The sequence below is a fragment of the Takifugu flavidus genome, chromosome 1 (assembly GCF_003711565.1).
Source record: "Takifugu flavidus isolate HTHZ2018 chromosome 1, ASM371156v2, whole genome shotgun sequence".
NCBI classification, from domain to species: domain Eukaryota; kingdom Metazoa; phylum Chordata; class Actinopteri; order Tetraodontiformes; family Tetraodontidae; genus Takifugu; species Takifugu flavidus.
Window position 1 is genome coordinate 2,919,548 of NC_079520.1, and position 20,583 is coordinate 2,940,130.

The 20,583-nt window shown below is 53.1% G+C and overlaps 3 protein-coding genes across 6 annotated transcripts in view; all 3 read right to left on the minus strand.

Annotated features, from left to right (window-relative positions):
• The window catches only part of man1a2 (mannosidase, alpha, class 1A, member 2), a 30,618-nt gene extending 20,550 nt beyond the window's left edge, over nt 1-10,068 (minus strand). Inside the window, exons 1-3 of one of the 2 annotated variants that reach the window (XM_057047968.1) lie at nt 9,792-10,068; nt 8,019-8,558; nt 3,179-3,440 (exon numbers count right to left, since the gene is read on the minus strand). In XM_057047968.1, the coding sequence (XP_056903948.1) occupies nt 3,179-3,440; nt 8,019-8,332 (576 nt within the window). In that variant the 5' untranslated portion in view covers nt 8,333-8,558; nt 9,792-10,068. The remainder of the gene's footprint in view (nt 1-3,178; nt 3,441-8,018; nt 8,559-9,791) is intronic. The other variant, XM_057047977.1, reaches the window with a different exon arrangement.
• A 3,018-nt stretch (nt 10,069-13,086) lies between these two features.
• Nucleotides 13,087-17,557, minus strand: trim45 (tripartite motif containing 45). The gene is given in 9 exon segments (XM_057047989.1): nt 13,087-13,755; nt 13,823-13,949; nt 14,025-14,139; nt 14,219-14,348; nt 15,936-16,252; nt 16,325-16,470; nt 16,528-16,715; nt 16,718-16,815; nt 16,973-17,557. Coding segments are annotated over 9 exon segments (1,698 nt in total). The 5' UTR covers nt 17,395-17,557; the 3' UTR covers nt 13,087-13,600.
• A 509-nt stretch (nt 17,558-18,066) lies between these two features.
• vtcn1 (V-set domain containing T cell activation inhibitor 1) lies at nt 18,067-20,441 on the minus strand. 3 transcript variants are annotated; one of them, XM_057048010.1, is made up of 5 exons: nt 20,188-20,441; nt 19,998-20,062; nt 18,949-19,305; nt 18,473-18,724; nt 18,067-18,402 (listed from the first exon to the last, which is right to left on the minus strand). In XM_057048010.1, the coding sequence occupies exons 1-5, from the start codon at nt 20,217-20,219 to the stop codon at nt 18,290-18,292; spliced, it is 819 nt and encodes a 272-aa protein (XP_056903990.1). In that variant the 5' UTR covers nt 20,220-20,441; the 3' UTR covers nt 18,067-18,289. The 3 variants fall into 3 exon arrangements, with proteins under 3 accessions (XP_056903990.1, XP_056904007.1, XP_056903999.1); XM_057048027.1 differs by lacking the exon at nt 20,188-20,441 and adding an exon at nt 19,416-19,567 and having other exon boundaries at nt 19,998-20,046; XM_057048019.1 differs by lacking the exons at nt 19,998-20,062; nt 20,188-20,441 and adding an exon at nt 19,416-19,852.
• Between the last annotated feature and the right edge of the window lie 142 nt (nt 20,442-20,583).

Below are 20,583 nucleotides of genomic sequence, written 5' to 3' on the forward strand. Positions count from 1 at the left end.
CAGCTTTCTTATCCGTCCATCTGCCAGGCTGCGTCGCACGTCTTGTGTTTTTGTCACGTGCACGATGACCGAATTGATAACAAAACTATGCCACGCTAGACAAAATCACTCTAAAATGCACCGTTATTCAGATTAAATCACCACTTTCACTGCTCTTGTGCCCTGCTTGACCTGAAAATAGATCCCTGACATTATCCGTCTGTCAGACTGACGTTATTTATGTCATTTAATAATAACGACGCGCTGTGCTGACAAGAGAAACACACGAGAAACCATCCTCGCGCTAACCCACATTAGCTGCTGGAGGAAGTAGATGATGTCACCAACAACAACGGTCCCTGTTGTCGACCGTGGTGATGTCCCCGACTGGTGATGTCCCAGTTTTGGGAGTTTAGTTATGACAGCACGGACAAGATGAGCGCAGTCTGAAGACTAAATCATAGTCTGCGCTTTTCCTGTCCTGCCTCCTCAGAAAGAGCCGACAGCTAAGCTAAAAGGGGACCAGGAGTTCCTCCCTGTTCTCTCCGTGATCCATCCCAAGACCAGACTGAGGGAATATTTATTAAATTAATGCAGGCTGTCGCACGGAGGCACCAATGCTATGCTGGCTGTGACCTGGGGGGAGGGTTGATTCGCCATCAGCTCGACCTACACGCCAAGGACGGGCACAACGGAGCGAGAGGATCGACGGCATTGTCAAGCTGCTTTTTTAAAGGACCTCGGAATACAGACTGGAAATGAATGTGCAGGAGTCTGTGATTGAGAGCTTTCCCTCTGCATCACAGCATCTCCGGAGCAATATGGGACGAGCCTGGCGCCTCGAGAACCCTCTAACAAGAGGGAAATGGCCGCAGAGGTGGCGCAGAAGTCCAAATCACTGATGGAATCTAGGATACAAACAGGAGCCACAACTTGTGAAGTTGGGAAAGCCGATATCTGCCGACATCTGGGATCTGGGACGAGCCGAAATCTGTTCTGCAGGCTGAAGTCAATCCATTCCAATTAAGGCTGCAACAGCAAAATGCCCAATTTCATGCTTTCAAATCTGGGCCCAAGTACTCTTCTCGCTCTGGGCTCCGTTTTAAGTTACCGAGCTGAAAAGGAGATTTTATCTAATAATAATAATAATAATAATAAAAAAATGACCTCAATCCATTTCCTATTTGACTAAAAAGCTTGTGACAAAGCTACCACCCCTGGTTTATCTAAAACTAGACTGAAAGGAGGCCAAAACAGTGATATCGACGTTATTACCTTTACCCGAGAAGAGCGTCACTAGAGACGCAACTTCTCGTTACCATGGTGACCCTGCCTCCCTCTGCAGTATTTCTTGACTGTAAATTTATTAAGAATGCCACATTTGATGCTCGGGCTTGCTCTGAATGAACTGGCAGCACGGAGGCGGCAGCGTGTTATTAAAGTCGGTCCCCGGGAGATTAAAAATTGCTCTTGCCTCCCCTCTTTTCCTCCATCAGCGGATGAAGTGGAAGCCGAGCGGAAAGTAAAGGTGCCGCGTTTGAAGAGAAAGGCTGCAGCCCTGCAGCGTTTGATGAATTTACGGCCGGACAGAGCGAGGGAATACATTTACTGCCCGTTTGCACCCAGGATGGATGCTTCATGTCAAACATGGTACAGACGGCCCGACCAGATCCTTTAGTCTAATCATTACTGCTGCTCAGAGTTTATTAGGTTACTTTTTAAAACATCCACATGAATTTAATCGGTGCATCAGGAGCGGTGACCTTGAACGGGGAGTGAAGGGCAGCTGCACGGGCCGGCGTTCTAGCACGCGCTCTCCAGACGTGCTCCCATCTCTCCCGCTGCCTCCCTCTCAAGGCAGTGAAAGATTAATGCGAGTCAGCGGATGAGGCGAAGGCCATCGCTTCGCCCGAGAGACGGAAAACAAAAACCAGCTTGACTCCAGCGAGAGGGGAAAAGAAACAAGCTTTTGGACATCTGGGGAGCTGGATGGTGGAGCTCCTCGCTGCTGTGAGTGACCTCCAGAGTCACTTTGACTGATTTAAAACACTGCCTGCCCTCATCTTTCTCATCTCCATCCAATCCGCCCCGTGGAGCCTCCCTATCTGGCTTATCGGAGTCTTTCAGACGGCGAGGGCTGTGGAGCGAGCGCTACTTTGGCTGTAAATACATTCGTGGTGCTTATGTGCGGGGAGGCAATAACTCCTCGCTCAAATCAAGGCAGAGCTTTTCCAAATCAAATGGGCCTCAGTGAAAGTTTCACCTGCAGTGACGCCTTGAAGACGGAAACTCACAGTTGGCAGAAACCCCCTGTTGGATCTGAGTGAAGGATACAGTTGCAGATGTGTAAAATGGACGCTGCCAAAAGTGTCTCATCGTGTGTGATTGTGATTTCTCTCCGGAGTCACAAGGAGGTGCAGCCGTTTCCTGCTGCAGCGCACATCACTCCTACTGTAGCCCTCTCATTTAGGAGTGTATGGCATTCCCTCTGAATGGCAATTATGAGGAGAACAAAAGAGGCATTTAGGGGAAAAGGCGATTCTGGAGAGAATGGGACAGCTCCCCGGCACAGACAGCGTTCTAAGTCCAAGTGCTGTTTCAGGAGAAACGATATGAGGTAATTATGCAGGAGAAGAGGAGCGGAGACGGAGTTTACGGAGAGTGGGAGCAGATAACGCCATCTGCATTCTGCACAGACGCTCTCTGTCTGGCTCAATAAAAGCTGGCCCTGCAAAAACATCAGAGGAAAAAAAGAAAGGGAGAGGTAGAATCAGGAAACTCTTTCCCCCCGAAACAAACGGCAGGATTTTCACTTCAGCAACCTCCAATCTTAGGGTTGAAGCCCAAAGCGAGATAATTCCTGAAACGGGAGCCTGGCTTTCATCCCCGTCAGGGGCCTCATGTGCCAACGGCTGCTGAACTGTTCCAGACGCAGCATTTGACTTTTAGCGCGCGGTCGTAGGAGATTGGAGACCGGGTGAAAAGGTGCGAAGACCTTTCTGGAGCGTTTCCACGGCAACAGATGACTGTACGCGACAGCCCCCGACCTGACCGGGCCGGTGAAAATGAGGTGAACAAGACACCTCCGGGTCGCACCAAACACACAAGCAGCGCCAGTCGGCTCAGGTTTCCAGGTGGACCCGATAGAAACGTGCACCATTTCGAGGCGGAGGAGAACCATCCCTCACCACCGACTTACCTCTCTTATTTTGTCACGCTTCTCTTTGACGTCAGGCTCTAGAGGCTCGCCATCGCTGACACCCACCACTTTGGGCATGGGGACAGGCGGTAAGGGTTTGGGCCCCGAGTCCTTCTTTTTCAGGTCCTCCACGACCTTGTTCTTCTCCGTCTGAATCTCGGCCTGCAGCTCCTCTCGTGACTTTCTCAGCTTCTCCTTCGCCTCCTGCAGCGCTCGCTCGTGGTCCGCTCGGATCTTGTCCCGCAAGCTCTCCTCCTCCTCCCTGCCAGGGGGTAAGAAACCGAAATCAGCCAAGTTTGTGATCTAATTAAGTCCTCACGTGGCCCTCCATTAATTTCTAAAAGAAAAAAGTGCTAGTTTTCCTTGGGTTATTTAACAAAGTGTGACCCGAAGAATTACGGAAATGTTTGGCTGCGTAAAGAGCACAGATGGGTTTCTTTTTAAACTAATTAAAGTTCAACTCTGCCAACACGCACCAAAGCTCTGGGGAGCGCGTGTACACGAGGGGACTCTGCAACCTAAATAGCACATCTCCTCAATTTTGCCTTGAGGTCGCCAGGTTTTATTTAATGGAGGAATATAACACGTTGGGAAACCTTCAGAATACAAGCAGGGTTTGATTCCATCAACCCACTGGGGGTAAATTAGGGTGGACCAAACAGCCCCACGCTGATCATGTGACGTCCTTCCCCAGGTTATCTACAGGGTCCAGGATGCTGTGGCCGCAGCTCCCACTGTTCCCGGATCAGATCAGGGAACACGACCGTGAGACACGGCTCGTCTGATCGGCGGCGACACGAGAACGACGAACGGGACAAACAGGAAACACGTGCTGCTGATTATCCTCCGCACAACCGTGAAACCGTTTAACCCCGCGGCGAGGAGCCCACGGAACACGTTCCGAGTTGTGCAACATCACCTGGGAATTGGATTCAGGACACAGCCTGAAGGAAACCGAAGGAAAACATGCAAATACGCGACTGCAATCACTGCCAACGTAAGAGCGAGCACCGTGAGAAGGTTAGAGGAACGCTCATTATACCAACCGCCAGTTTAATGTACGCCACGCCTCTCGGATCAAGCTCGACGCCGGCTGGTCCTCGCTCCTTCAGGGTGCCTTTAAAATCCCAAGTGACTGACCTCCACGGCTGAGAAGTCCTGACATCGCCAATCCACACCCATTTGAAATGAGCCACAAAGGTCGCACGTACCCTGAACATCTGAGCGCGGCGGAGAAACGCGATGTGCCGCTGCTAATTGATGCCATTAATATTCATAAATGAATTAAAATGCATCAAGAAGAGCGAGAACTCTTCAACTGTTCCGAAAAGCTAAAGTCCACTTTAGCATTTTGTTGACAAGGAGAAGCTAAATGAGCTCATTTGGTGACCTGCTGTCCCATCCGGACATCTGAGAGGAGCAGCAGTCGTCCAGCTACCTGATGGGATATCTGAGAGATGGAAGTAGCTGAAACCATGGAAACACGCGGCTCTGAAGAGAGCCGTATAGGCAAGGTGCCACGTAACCAGGGGAACACACACTCTCACACACACCCAGTCACTTATGCAGGGAAAGAGGAGCACTGGTAGTTCAGTCACAGAGCAAAGATGCCACTTGCAAGAATCTGAGCATATAAAAAACCCCCAAAACTTGTGGAGTTCCCCAAGGGTCCGTCCTTGGCCTCTTTAATTTAAAATCTCTGGCTCAGCTTATTCCTCCCATCATAATCAGGGGCCGGGGACACGCAGCGCTGTACATCAGACCTGAGCTTTAACAACCACATGAGCACAATAACAAGATCAGCTTCCTACCGGGAACAAGACTCAGGAGAACTTTGTTCATTTGCGTGTTTTGCGGGATTATCGTAACGTACAGGCCGCTGCTGCTCACCCCCACAGAGGTCGGGACACATCACAACTGCGCTCAAGTCTCTGCACTGGCTGACTATCAAAGAACCAACATCAAAGACTCACTGCTTGCCGAGACAGCACCGACTGGTCTTGGGTCTAACTACATTTCAGATTTAGCGCTACGATACGAAGCATCCAGAGCCCTCAGGCCCTCGGGAGGTTGTTTACTCAGGAGCAACAAACAAACAAGGTGAAGCAGCTTTTATTTACCCCTCACCCGTGGGACCGACCGAACACACGAGGACCGTCGTCGCGCTCAATCATTTTCGTATCCGACCGAAAAACACCATCGCTCTCTAGGAGGCGTTCCTCTTGTTTTCTGCCGTCCAAGGTGGATAAACCGTAACCGGGGGACGGGGAGCCATGCTGGAGGTTGGTAGGTCAGCAGTGATGTTGGTTATGGGCAGACGCGGCTCCCAGGGTCCCCATCAACGTGATCCACGAGACAGCCTCCGTGCCCCGCTTTCTCTCCGTGACCTATTTGCCGTCTGCGTGCGTCTCCCGGGCGGGCCGCCGCTCCCTCCTCGATTATTCTTTTCTTCTCCGCCGTAACATCTTCTCCGCGGGGCTTTTAACCTTATTGTGTCAGACGCACACGCTCCTGTTAAATATATTCACCTGCATCGCCCGTGAGCTCGTCTTCCGCTCCCATCGCTCTCACGCAGATATTCCGGGGGCGGGTGTGATGAACACCTGAGCCTGGAGTCCCGGCCCTTCTGACCTACATCAGGCCTGGCTGGCTGACCTCTTGGCCCCCCTCCAGGGGCAGCCACAAACAGCCCTGGAGCCTGAGTGGCTGAGGGAGGGATCCAACAATGGAGGTTCGGTTTAACAACGTCCTGAACTAAACCTTCAGATCATTACAGGTGTCCAAACGTGTGCATGTGCGTGTGCATGTGCGTGAGGCCACTGGCTCTGGGGGGGCCCAGGTGGTCTCGCTGGTGGATCCCATTGCATTAGGAGTGACGTCGTCATGGAGTTCTGGTAGAGCAGCTCAGGCGACAGTGAATGTTGCTCTCTCATGTTCTCAGAGACACTCGGGTCAGCAGAGTCTGCAGCTGAGTCCACACGGAGGACAGCGGGTCCCCACGGAGGACGGCGGGTCCCCACGGAGGACGGCGGGTCCCCACGGAGGACAGCGGGTCCACACGGAGGACAGCGGGTCCCCACGGAGGACGGCGGGTCCCCACGGAGGACAGAGGGTCCCCACGTCTGCTGACAGAACACTCCGCCGAGGACGCTCGTACTGTACTGCACCCTTTCAATGACAGCCTCACTGATCTCATCCATCCGGCCATGCATCCATCCAGCCATGTATGCATCCATCCATGCATCCATCCATCCAGCCATGTATGCATCCATCCATCCACCCATCCATCCAGCCATGTATGCATCCATCCATCAATGCATCCATCCACCCATCCATCCGGCCATGCATGCATGCATCCATCCATCCATCCATTTTTCCAGCATCGGTGCGTCTGGTGGAACTTTCACTCATCAGAAAATGCAATACTGGATTCCAGTCAATAAAAACTAAGATGTGAGAAAAGTGGAAGAAAATACCAATAAAAAGGGGACTGGTCTGGACATTGGTTACCATGGCAACAGCCAAACTGCACAACTGTAAAAGCTGCATAGCTGATTTTAAAGGAGTGAAATTATAAAGGGGGTGTGTCCTAGTTTCTATAGAAAATCAGTGTTTACACACACGCACTCACACACTCAGTGGAGCTGATGCTGAATCATGACCATGGTCATAAACCAGGTTAGCTGCCCTCACACTGGTGGAGCTGATTATGGGATGGATCAGCGCTGGGTGGGTCGAGCTGATATGATCAGGATCAGAGGTGTGGTTGCTCTAGAACACACACACGGCTCGTTCTGGGGAACATTTAAAGACGGTGCAGCCACGGACGCTGTTTTCATAACCTACAATTAATGAACCAACCCAAACATCCTGCATGAAGATGCTTATCTGGCATTAATTACACAAGAGCCTTTTAGAGCCGCACAAAACTAATTTCCCAGGGATCTCAGAGGGATTATTCCCATCCCTACAACATTTAAGCATCGTCGCAGCAACAGCTTCAATTCCTCTCAAATTAACGCGTCCCTGCGGACTCCATCTCACACACACACAATCACACGCACACACACACACGCACGCACACACACACACTCACACACTTTATTCTGGAGCAAATCACAAAAACACACATGCGGTCTCAACACGCTGAAGAGAGGCGGCGATCCGAGCGAGGACGCCATGCTTCAAATCTGTGACACACGATCCATGTTGCAGTCAGACCTGCTTCTCAATCATTCTCTCTCACACACACACACACACACACACACACAACACACACACACACACACACACACACACACACACACACACACACACACACACACAGAGAAAATAAACTGCCTAAAGCAAACGCACCTCATCGTGACGGGTCATTACACGGCGGAAAGCGAGGGCATGAAAACACATACGAGCCGACTAATGCGGTGAGAACATTCCCAGGATCTGCAAACAACACAGCAAATGTGGCACTGACGGGCTGCGACCACAGACGGGCTGCGACCACAGACGGGCTGTGACCACAGATAATTGATGTAGATAACATGAACCCGGAGGCAGCAGGGACGCCACGTCAGTCGGTGTCATGTTCCCCCACCTGAGAGGACCGTGACTGTGTGTGTGTGTGTGTGTGTGTGTGTGTGTGTGTGTGTGTGTGTGTGTGTGTGTGTGTGTGTGTGTGTGTGTGTGCAGCCGCGACCATACAGAGATTTATGGATCAGCCAAATCAGTTACGTCTCTAAAGTCTTTGGCCGATATCACGCGAGTAGAAATGCTGGACCCGGTTGACGTCCGCAGCAGATATGGGTCAGAACCTCTCAGCAGAACCGGGTTGGGTCCTTACCTGTGCCTGTGCTCGTCGTGCCCGCCCTGTCCATGTATGACCACCTGTCCGGAGGAGTGCTTCCCTTCTTTGGGCGGGTCGATGTGGGGGATGAGCACGTCCTCCAGGCCCAGGTCGAAGCGCTTGTGCTTGGAGTTGTCCGGGAGGAAGAAAAAGGCCCCGAAGCACAAGGTGACGAAGGCACTGAGGATGAGGAGGAGGATGAACTTCTCCGAGAGCCTCAGCGTGGCTCTGTGGTGAGGAAAAGAGGAGGCGCCCGGGGACAGCGTGGGGATCCTTCGGCCCGACAGGGGCAGCAGCGCCGGTGTCGTCATGGTCGGAAACGGTTGGGGTCGAACTTGTCTTTGGGGAGGTCCTAGAGGGCGGGGGGCGGGGTGGGTGGGCGGGGGTGGGGTTCACAAACGCCACATGTGTCGTAGCAGCGCAGAGTCCAAGCGGGTTTATTATCTCATCCCTGCGTCCGAGCGTCCCGGAACCAAAGAGCGGCGAAGATCCTCAGCGGAGGAGCGACGGGTCGGCAGCAGAACGCTCGTCATCCTTCTGGAAAAGGGACAGAACAAGAGCCGTTCAGTCAGTCGCCGTTCCCCCCCCAGCAGCCGCGTTACGACCTCCCATTTACCCCCCCCCCAAAGTCCCTGTTGGGTTTGTACTGCTCACACCTGCCACCAAAACAGCCCCCCCCCAGGCAGCCCATTTCCCCGCCTGCTGGGTCTTAAACCCAAAAGAACCTGGTGCGTGTTCTCGTAGAGGGAGCAGGTGATCCAGTGTCCGCTCTTCCTTTATGGGAGTTTTTGGACTTAAAAGTGGCATCGTAGGTTGGTTTAAGACCCGAGCCCCTTGGGTTTGACCTTTGGTCTTTTGAAGGTCAAAGGTCAAGGTCCCCGTGGACACGCTCGAGGTTAATCAGCTCTTCCTTGGCCCATTGGCAAGGTTCCATGAACAAGATATCAAGATTCCATGATAACTTTTCCAGTTGTTCGGCCAGCAGACAGACAGTCAGGCAGGCAGACAGACAGGCAGGCAGGCAGACAGACAGACAGACAGACAGACAGGCAACTGTCTCACCCTCGTCCCTCGGCGGACATCAGGGGACTCCACGCACGTCCAGCCCGACCGTCCGTCACACGAATGCCAATTGAGCCGTGAATTGAGCGGCAGGTGGTGCAGTTGGGACGTCGTGTTGCATCGAATCCGAACTTTAATCGGTCGTTTAAGGACGTGACTGCGTTTCCGAACGTTTCCACCCCCCCACCCGCCCCGGTGCGTGTCCAACCCGCGGAAAACACCGCGATCCCCGTTAGCTACCGCTCCAACAACTCATTTCCATTAACCGCTCGCATTGATAACGGATGGATCCGGCTCGCAAATGTCGGCCCGAATGAGAAATCGAGCTTTTTCTTTTAATATTCACCCCGTCGGTCCACCCGGTCCGCACATAGATACGACGCGTCCTCCCGGAATACTAAGTTCTTTCTCTGACAGTACCAGCCTGTGTGATTAGCGGTGCAGATGCTAGCTAGCTACAGCGGCTAACTCGCGCCGCTAACCGGGGGTAGCATCAAAAAAAAGGAGGCCGAAAAGGCCGCATCGGAGGGGAAAAACATGGGTGAGGGAATTAAAATATTCCGAAACACGCCAAAGGACCGGTTGGTGCTTTAGCTATGGTGGCCGGAGTGTGGGCTGTGGGAGCCGGAGCCTGCTCGGGGGTTAGCTCCGAGGCTCGGCTGCTCACGCTAGCTAATGACAGCCAGGCTGCTGCGCTGCACCACCAACCTTCCTCAGTTCCTCCATGAAGATCGATGCCAGTCGGGATCGGCGGTGCGACTCTGGGGAGAAGCCGCCGGGGCAGGTGTCCTCATGTCCACGGGTGCCGCGGTGCTCTCGCCGTCGGCTCGCAGCCACCTCTCGCTGACGGCTCCGCGGAGGGTGTCGACGCCTGGCCGCTCTCTCGGGCTGCAGCGACGGACTGACTCACTGACGGAGCCGCCGCGGCTCGGAGAGCCAACATCAGGTCCGCCTGCCAACTTAGAGACCGTCTGACAATTCCAGCGCACGCAGCCGGTCTGGAACGTTGGGAAAACTGTTCCCTACGTTTGCTCATCTTTTATCGCCCCATTTATTATGTAAAACCCCCGTTGCATCTGCTGGAATTACAGTTTTATTTCCACATTGATCCCCCCCCTCCCTGCCCTAAAAATGTTTTTTTTTTGTTAGTGGCTCAATAGTTGGCTGGTATCCTGCACCATTGGTTGCTTTTCCTGATTTATCGGCATATTCACCGTTCTGCCCTTCCGGTGCAGCTGGAACTTACCTGCTCTGTCGTCATCGGACTTTAACTTTAGAACCCACAGCACGTATCCGTGGGCCTTATCCATATTTCAAGTCAGCACTAATTGATTAGTCTACAATACATACCCCTCCAAAAAAGCTAGATTTAATTAATTATCGATTATTCCCTTGGAAGTCATGCAAAGTTCAAAGGTGGATGATGCACGATGCAAGAAAATCAACGCTAAACTACAGATGATCGTGTTTTCTGTGTCAATAACCCTTTAACAGGAATCAGCTTAAGTTTATGGCTCTTTTGCTGAAGGCAAAGGTTGCGGGGTTTCTGCAGCGGGGGTCCCAGAAGTTGCGGGGTCCACGCGTCACCTAGCGGCGTGTTTGGGTACTACACGACCTCGTTGAAAACCACGCATGTTTTCGATGGTTTTAGAGAAGATGATTTACATTTTCCCGCAGCAGCCTCACAGATAATTGCAATTTGTCCTGTGCAGAGAAAACACACGAACCACTGCATCATTAGCCCACAAGCATATCTCTGCAAATGCGCACATCAGAAAGACGGATGTGTTTACCAGACGGTGGGGTTCTAATGAAAAGATGCCAGCTAGAATTATGGGCTGTACACGATCCACCGTGTTACAATAGTTAGAGAAACTAAATTTAGGCCAGAGAGGGAGCGCTGTGCAGCGATCTACTACCTCACGGAGGCAGAAGGAATAAGAGGGCGCTAATTAAAGGAGGACGACTGTCAAAAGCTTATTGAGGTGACACATTTCCTAAAGCTGCAGGTGACAAACAAGTGATGTGCACAACTGAATCATCCTGCTAACACCCCCCCCGACAATCAGATCCAGGCCAGGAAGGGCGCAGTCCATCACGTCACATTCAATTTGCGTCGACGTCTCAGGACCTCCAGAAATCCCCCGAAAACCTGGAGGCGGCAGATAAAACAAAGCAAACTCTGGAGTGAGGGAAGCCGCTAAGGTGCTGGGATAAGCAACGGGAGGATTTATGAGAAAAGTCGCATAAATACGGGATCAAGGGGGGAACCGACCGGCGTCCCAGCTGGGAATGTCGGGCTGTTCCACCTAAAGGAGCCCATCTGTTGTGGCAGGTTCTGGAGGACCCCAGCGTGCAGGAGCATCTGTACGCTCTGTCGGTTGCTGTGCCGGTTTTGATGCTACACATTAATGCTAATTTATTTTTGGGCGGGGTTCACACCAAACCTGGAATCACACCTCCCCACAGTGAGTCGTTCACCTGTATAATAAATGAGGTTTGTGAGGCCGCGAGTTCACCTTGAACGTTGTGGCGTCGTGACTTTTATATATTTTTCTTGCCAATGTTGCACTTGTTTCTATAAAATAACTATTTTCCTGCACGAGGTGATCCTTTGATCTCGTCCACAGGAAGTTAATAAAAGTCTGGAGCTTCGGATCAGCCCCGCTCGGCTGCTGAGTTGGGCCTTTCGGAAGGTTTGACTATGAGTTCTGTTTCATTTTCAGGTTTCTCTTCCTTCGCCAGACCTGCGGACGTCCAGCGCGAGCTCGGCGTTCCTCCGACCGCTCCATCGGCCCCCTGCATCCGAAATCGAGTCCAAACAAAGTGGCTTTTAACGACTGGTCTTCCCTCGCGTGGGAGACGGTTACGCTCCATTTAGAGTCCAGTAACTCCATTACTGTCAGGACCACAGCCTGACCCGCGGCTCTGTAATCAGATCACGCGGCGTCCAGCCTGATCCTCTCTGCCCTGATCTGTTTCTCAGACGGGAAATGATTCCCACAGCAGGATTTCATTACCTACACAATAACCAACCATCAAACAACAGCCCGGCAGCCTGACAAGTGTCTTTGATTGTCCGAATAGCCTTTAAAATTTACAAATTTTGCTTTATTTAGTTGACACTGTGAGGCAAAATGGCCACTGTAAAAAGAAAAAGCTGCTAGGCACCATTGTTTCTATAAATATTGGAGCGGGTCCCCCTCCACAGGTGCTAGCATGTAGCGCTGATTTATCCAGTAGTCCAGAACAACAAACTTAATAAAGAACTTATTGGATTTGCCTACAGTCAACAAACCTCTGGACTGGACGTGCATGTGGACGCGGTGACGGACGGGTCCATTTTGCTCCACTGAATCAATTTTAAACACACACCTGGAATAAACGGCGTCACCCTGATGATGCATTCAGGTGCTTCCCGTGAATCTGTGCATGAGGGGAAAAAAGGAAAATAAAGAGGCACATCTAAAAGATTAAACGTCGGGAAAGAGGTCGTGCGGCTGTGAGACAATATTGTGTCATGATCGCTATTGTGTCGATTACACGCTACATTAGCCGAGAGCCCAGTGGCGGGTGAAGGAGGTTTATGAGCTCTGGGCTTCAGCGCCCCGGTGAGCATCCTGCCATTTGGACTGGCTGTCATTGCTCAATCGTGTGTGTGTGTGTGTGTGTGTGCAGTCTCCCCGCTGCCCCGACTCCACTGAAAGGACAGAGGAAATGATGGGAGTGAGAAATCAATAGCGGACGCAGGATTCTGAAGCGCTCCATCATCTTTAACCTGCACCTGCTCTCCTATAATGGGAGTGTTTAAGCGTGCATCTTTCCCACAATGCACCGCTGGTTCCCTGGTGCAACCCTTCCTTCCGGCCCATCACTTAATCCCTCATTTCCCATTTGCTGCCGTCAGCAGCCTCTGTAGGTTGTGTAGAAGAAGCGCTCTGGTGGTTCTCTACCGCCCCCTGGCGGTATGGAGAGGTCAGACATGACGCAATCACAGTGGTAAGAGTTGGTGGGGAATGAAAGTGTTTATTGGGATTGTGCAGGTTTCAATGTGTCCGTTAAAAAAGTGTGGCCAGATTATGATGTAAATACATTTGTTTCTCTGGGTTATTTGCAAAGAATCATCCTCCAACAGGATTTTAAGGACAGGCACGACACGGGCACCTCGGTGGACGCATCATCTTGTCGTGTAATCAGTAACATTAAAATTTCACTGGCTCATTTAAAAATAAATTCATTTCAGCAGATTCTTTGCCTGACCCGAGATTATGGTTAACAGCACTTTTTAACTCCGCACGCGTCAACAGTCACATGATTTAATGAGATTTAGCTGAATAAACAGGTGCCATTATGAACCCGATTCACAGGAAAACCGCCAACTTCCTACTTTAACGCAGTTTTGCTGATCAGTCTGAAACAGCAGTGGGTCAACAGCAGATTTCCTCACAGGAAAATCCCTTCAAACTACAAAAACCAGACCTGTGCCGGCTCCTCTGGACGGTCCCTAAAACGTCCCCTCACAGCTCCACGGTTCGCAGGTGGCCACGGGCGGAGACGGCGTCCAGCACGCTCTGCGGCAAACAGTCGGAGTTCTTCACCGTGCAGCCGCAGCAGGACCAGTGCAGCTTCCCGGGGTGTCCTTTATGCCCGTGGCCGCAACCTTGGAAGCCCCCTAGAGACGGACCCAGAGAGATCAGCGGATGTCTGATTAGCACGGACCGTCCCGCCGACCGGGGTACCTGGCATGGTTCCTGGGCAGCCGCAGCGGGCCTCTTTGGACCCTCCGCTGGAGCAGAAGCAGCAGCAGTGAAAGGTTCCGCTGTGGTGCCTCCACTTCCTGGACACAGTCAGCGCCAACGGAGACCCCTGAGGGACGCGAGACGCAGCGGGGGGGGGTGAGAGCACCATCCAGAGGATGCTGAAAGTCTTCAGACGACGTACCTGGACGTGCTGGGCTCTGACGCACACCCACACCGAGTACGCTCCCGCTTCCTGGGGCGTGTACGAAACGGCGTAGGTTCCGTCGCCGTTGTCCACCACCGCCGACTCCGCCTTGCTGAGGGAGCGAAGCAAACGGCCCGTTAGCGGCACCAGTCAGCGGGAGGAGCGTCCGGGGGCAGCGTGACAACACTCACCAGTCCTTCTTCCCCTTGTGCACGATGCTCACCATGACGTGTTCGCCGCCTCGAGTCATCCGCTCCCCGGCCGAGTCCCGACACACCACGAGGAAGTGAGCCCGCTCACCCTCTCTGGATGTGTGCAGGTCTGAAAGGAGACGCGGTGAGGTTGGAGGCGGGAATAAACCCCGGACAGGCCCCCCTCCATCAGAGCTCTGATTGGAAGCAAACCTGCTAAAGCCTTAAGTTTAATAGATAGATGGTCAATTACAAGCTTATTAACACAGTTTATGGGGAGCAGCCTTTTCACTAACCAGCTATTAGTGGCAATTTCATGTAAATATGTAAAAAGACTCCGTCAGATAAAGAGCTGGAACGTGTCCCCACACGATGGAGACATTTACACGGTTTGTCTGCATAAAGCAGCACAATAACAGGAGACCCCCCCCCCCTCCCCCGCTGCTGCTGACTGGACCTTTCCAGAACCTCCCGTCATTATTCAACATTCCATTAACTTGTTCTGCTGATACTGGTCAGATATTCATCCATCACCGGGACATCGTTGGCGCCCGCACCCGTGATTAATGCTGCCTAGCATTCCTTTGTCAGGCTCCATTAGCTGGATGATAACTAACGATCCAACGCCGCCTTCATCTGTTGCGGCCGGCTGCTGCGGACGTTGATGCTCCGAATGAGACTGGTGGTGTTGCAAACACACCAGGAAGCTGAGGACACGATTAGCTTCCATTAGCTTTAGCTCTGTTAACTTTACGGTGGTCCTAAATTCTCTCAGACGTCCTCAAAGGGCCGTGCGTGGTTGTTCACACACGGACGCTGGCTGGGTGGTAAAGAGCGTGTTTGCTAACACAGGGCAAACAGTGCAGCTCCGCAAACAGTCAGGTAGTTGTCAAAACGAGAGCTGCTGTGAGTCCCAAAAGGCCTGCAGCCTCGCCACCAGAGGGCGACACCATTACTCAACACAGATGCGGCCCCCCCCCCCCCCCCTACGATCGCGCTCATACAGCCCCTCGGTTCAGCTCAACGGACGTGGCGTCCCAGTCCAAAGCTAACGGCGCCGACTGGAGCTAATTTGGGAAGCGTGTTGGCCGTGTTTGCACAAGCCGATCCGCACGCCACTGAGCAAATACGACGGAGAGCTGCGGCTCAGTCGGTATTTTACGCTCTTCACCTCCTGTTCGCAGCGAGTGCCGCGCGCTAATTTGTCTCTCCTAATTAGCTTCTGCGCGTATTTAAATCCAGTGTTTGTGCAGAAGCTTTTGAATTTGACCCAGCAGGACAGTTGCTCTCTCTCTCTCTAACACACGGCGTGCACAGCCACGTGCACACAATTCAGACCAACCGCAGAACGACAGCTTGTACATTTAAGCTGACACTTGGAAAGAGTCAGCAAACATGTCCTCGCTTGTGGTTTTCCCACAGAGGTAAACACGAGTGCGTCCAGGCAGGCGGGTCTGAGCACCTGGGTCTGACACGTCTGAGCCGCCCTGAGGAGCTTCTGAGGGGGGACAAGCAAAGCAGCTCCTGTCGGATCCTCCCAGGCTGTCACGGAACTCTCCTGCCTCCTTTCTCTATTATTTAACAGGCATGTAAACAGCCCTTCTGCCCCCCCTCGGGGCCCAACTCTAGATCTTGAAGTCCTCCCACAAATGTAAACAGAACTGAACAAACCCTTCAGAGGTGTGGATGTGGTGAAGGAAGCCGCCCGTTTCCCTACCTTCTCCTTCGATGGTGCACTTGCTGACCTCCACCGTCTTTGAAACAATCGCCCCCACCACCGGGAAGCCCCCCACCTGCCCCGCCGGCTCACTGGCCGCAAAGCTGATGCCGCTGCCGTCGTCGGGGGCGACGGCCGCCGGGCGGCCGCTGCGGCTGCCCTCTGCCAGGCTGCCCAGACGTTTCAGGGTCACGGCCTTGGCGCTGAGGATCTCCGCGTCCGAGCCGCAGGTCAGCAGCCTCTCCGCGAAGTCCACGCCGCCCTGGACGTCCACCAGTTCCTGCTGCAGCTGCGCCCTCTGCAGGTGGAGCTGGTTCCTGCAGCGGAGCAAACGCGCACCGCCGCCCCTCAGCTACCGTTTCATTCTCCTCTACGAAGGGTCTTCCTACCTGCGCTGGACGTGAAGTTCCTCCAGGCGGTGCAGCAGAGACAGGCAGTGGGCCTCCACGGCACTGGCGTAGCCTCGCGCAAACCCTCTCACCTCACTGGCTGTTGCATCCACCCGCGCCTGCAAAGCATCCTGGGATTTTTCCACCTGCACAAGGAGACGCGTCAGACGTGTCCTCCGGTGCTGTGGAGCCAAGGCTCTCACCTTCTGCAGCGAGGCCTTCAGGTGCCCCAGGTGGGGCCTCAGGTGCCCGCTGACCAGCTCCCGGATGCGGTCTCCATGGCGATGGACGACGTCGCGCGTGGGACTGCAGTGGTGGTCGCGGTGTAGCGTGGCGGCGCACTCCAGGCAGACGGGCCGGTCACAGGGTTGGCAGAAGAGCCGGAGCTCCTGGCCGGGTGGAGGGAGCAGAGGACGGGCCGGCTGAGGCGACCGGCGGACTTCAGCTCCTTGAGGCAGCGAACGGAGTGAGACGCCGTCCGCTTCTGCCTCCTGGAGCGAGAGAAAAGGCATTAGAACAGACTCAGGACCCGATGGCCACCAGACCTGAGATCAGGCCCCGACGTTCCCGCACCCACATCCACCTTCCCCGCATTCTGCTCCCTGCGTGCGCGTTCTTAATAAAGCGGGGTTCTCTTGGCGCCTGTACCTGTGCGCCTGGCAGCAGAACCCGCACAGGTTCACGCAGCACACCTCGCAGCGGCTCTCCGCGCCTCCCTCCCCGCACAGGTCGCACCCCAGAGGGCCGTCCGCCACCAGGGTCTCCAGGAAAACCTCGTCCAGGGCCAGGTGGTCCGTGCTGAGCGCGCCGGGTCCGGACGGGGGGATGTCCACCTCGGAGTCGCAGGTGGGACAGAGCACCGTGACGACGGGCCGCTCCCCCCGCGGCGGCCCCCCCATCGAGAACGGCTCCAACTGGCCGATGCATTCGGAGCAGAAGGTATGCAGGCAGGGGAGGATTCTGGGGTCCCGGTAGAGGCGTTTACACGCGTTACACACCGCCCGGGGGTTCGCGGGGGGGCCGTTCCGCTCCAGTTCCGCCTCGTTTTCTATCCGGTCCGGCTGCGACATTTGGCTCTTTTTAGTGATTTCCCCGAACAAAGCCGTCAATAACACAACCCCCCCAGTGAAGCGGTCACAGGTGACACCCCCGCTGCGCTCTCCTGCGCGCCGACACCCGAAACTCAAGCGCCCGAGTCCCAAACTTTCTCGCTGAACTATGCGGCGTTCACGAGTCGGTGGGAAATTTGACACCTCACTCTCCAATGGGAGGTCTCTGGAGCTTTATGGGTGGACCAAATACCAGTGTGGGGCTCCAGTGGCTCCCAGGCTGCTGCAAAGACCTCGCAGCACACAAATAGTCGCTTCAGAGCTTAAAACTCTTTAAACGCAGGAATCACCGGTTGTACCTGAACATAACCTTTGAGAATTTCTATTATCGTGATTTAGTGGTTGGCTTTTACATTTTAGTGCAAAATATTTAAACAGTTTGGGTTTTTTAAAAAGTAAATATGCTCGGTGCGCCCCTACAGGACGGAGGCCGCTACTGCATGACAACTGTGGGACGTTCGGTCCACCAGAACTCTGGAGGAAAAACAAACTCCTGGTTAAACAGACGGTGCTCACTCGGGAGGTGTTAATTATTGGCTGTAGCACAACACGAAGACACCCGCCAGCCCCACCCAGGGGCCCCTCCATGCCCAGAAACCACCAGGTTAATAAAAAAGAGTCCTAAACAGTCTGTGGACTTTATTTCACGGTGATCTCATCTGTTCTTTTGACAAAAAAGGCCGTTTATTAACATTTAATGGCACCACAGAACAGAGAAAATACACAAAAAGATTAAAATGCTGTTACAGCAACAACGGAACGTCCAGAAATATAAATATTCATGACATGAACTTCAGCGGTGATGACGGAGACGGTCACAGCCAGGGGACGAGTGTGTGTGAGTGTGTGTGTGTGATTAAATCAGAAGGTAGACGCAGGCCACGGCCGCCACGATGCTGGGCACCACGGACGCCAGCGTGGGCGGCGCCCTGCTGAAGCTGAAATATGAAGACGTGGAGACGTTCAGGTCTGGAAAAGAGGAATTTAAAGGGTGAGACGCTGTTGTGTCTCCTGACGTGGCGCTCGTCCCTCAGCGTACCTGTCAGTTGGACCCTGGAGATGGACGTCACCAGCTTGTTCTGTATCTCGAGGGTGTAGGTTTCGCGGTCAGTGACCTGCGGCAGGTTACTCACGACGCTGAATATACCGACGGAGTTCTCCTGGATGCTGGTGGTCGCCTGTAGAACCTTCCTGTTGTGGTCCATCCAGGTCACGTTGGGTCTGGGGAACCATCGGTCCGCCACTGCGGTCATGGTGCCTTTAGAGAAGGTGAAGGTGGGAGCCGTGTAGGCTGGAATTCACACAAATAAAATCAGGTTTTGAAATGCTAACCCTTTTAAAAATGCTAGTTAGCAAGACGGCTAAGCATTTCTAATGAATTTAATCAGATTTAAGCACGTTTAAGATCACAGTTAAAGCTAGCGTGAGTATCAGCGACAGCTAGCACGTTTTGAGGACGATCAAGACGATTGAGCTTGATGATAACCGTCTAAACTAGCCCCTCCCACTCCGTACCTGCTGTTCTGAGCCGAATGTTGACCTTTCCTCCCCCTGTGGGGGAGTCGATGGTGCAGGTGTACACCCCCTCGTCCTCGGCACTCACGCTCCTCAGCAGCAGCGAGGCGTTCCCCCTCAGCAAAGCGTCCGGGAAGACCTCGGTCCTCTCTTCAAATTGTGGGTTCTGGTCCTCCAGGTACGGCCCCCCGTACAAATATCGGTAAACAAACCCCTTCATGCCCGTCTTCTCCCACGTGACCGACACCCTGGTGTAGGTGGTTTCCTCTGTGTCCACGATCTGGCAGCTGAGCAGATGATCCTGCCCGAGGTTGGCGACCGGAAACGTGTTCTGGGTCACGACAGAGGGGGCGTTGTCTGCACAGGAGGAGACCGACTTTGATTATCCGGTTATACAGTATGTCTACTTATTCCACTTCATGATAATTCAGCTGTTCTTTGAGCTCTTTGTAAACAGGAAGTATTACCTTGAGTGTGTGTGGCTGTTTGCCTCTGTGGGCCTGCCCTGCGAGCCAAATTATTAGGAATACGAGACCAGTTCGTAAACCAGATTGTCATCCTTCATTTTCTTAGATTACATCACCTCTGGTCCAGACGTGGTCCTACTGAGGGTTTCTGCCTGTTGTAAGGATGTTTTTCCTCACCAGTACCACCTTAAACCAACACGAGCTACCAAAAAAGTTCTTTCAAATAAAGATTTCTACTTTTTTCCCCTCAAGCTATCAAAGCTAGCGCGTGTAGCGTGTTGTCTGCTAACATTTAAGGGCAACATTGCGACACGTTCTTAACCTGCTAACCTTAAGTAAAACCAGCTCTCCTCAAGACAATATGGCGCTAGCCCAAATCATGATTGGTGAAGGTTTGAGTCCCAGCAGAGCTACCTAGCTGTTGGGCGTGGCACTTTGGACCAATATTTAGGAGAACCGAGGAACCTCCTGCAACTCTAAAGTCTGAAAATTTAAAAGACTACAAAGTGACCGGTCACAAGTGTTGACCGCTCATTAGTCTATGCAGCATGGCGTTTAATGCTAATGCTAAAGAGGGCTTACGTGAGAACGTCAAGCTCAGAATGAGGATGATGATGGTCGAGAACAAGATGATGATGGTGATCATGCTGCGGGGAGAGAAGACAGACACACGGACACATGGGCTGGGCTACATTCGTCATATCTCCAGTAGCATCAAGTTGCAGACAGCTGATAAAAGAACCCCTCCAGATGTTAGCGAGAAGGTCCAAACCTGCAGAAGATTATTTGCCCCAGCGACGCCATGTCTGCAGACCAAACCCCTGGATGCGGCGGTCCTCCGGTCGAGGTCCAGAAGGTCCAGTCAGGCCTCTCCCGCCACCGTTGCACCAACCTGCTTTACAGGCATGCTGCTGCACAGACGTTCTCCCTCTCCTGTTTGGAGAACACCATGTGTAAATATTACCTTTGAGGCGTGTTCTTCGGAACTGTCGAGGCGGCGTCACCGGAGCAGCTTTGTCGCCTGCAAATTTTGATTTAGGACACAAAGTCTTGGCCAGACAGGACATAGAGCCTAAATAATCGGTCCACTATCACCTAAAGCAGCTCTGGGGCCACCTGGAACCACGAGAAGAAGTTCCTATTTTACATATTGTTTAAGAAGCAGCTG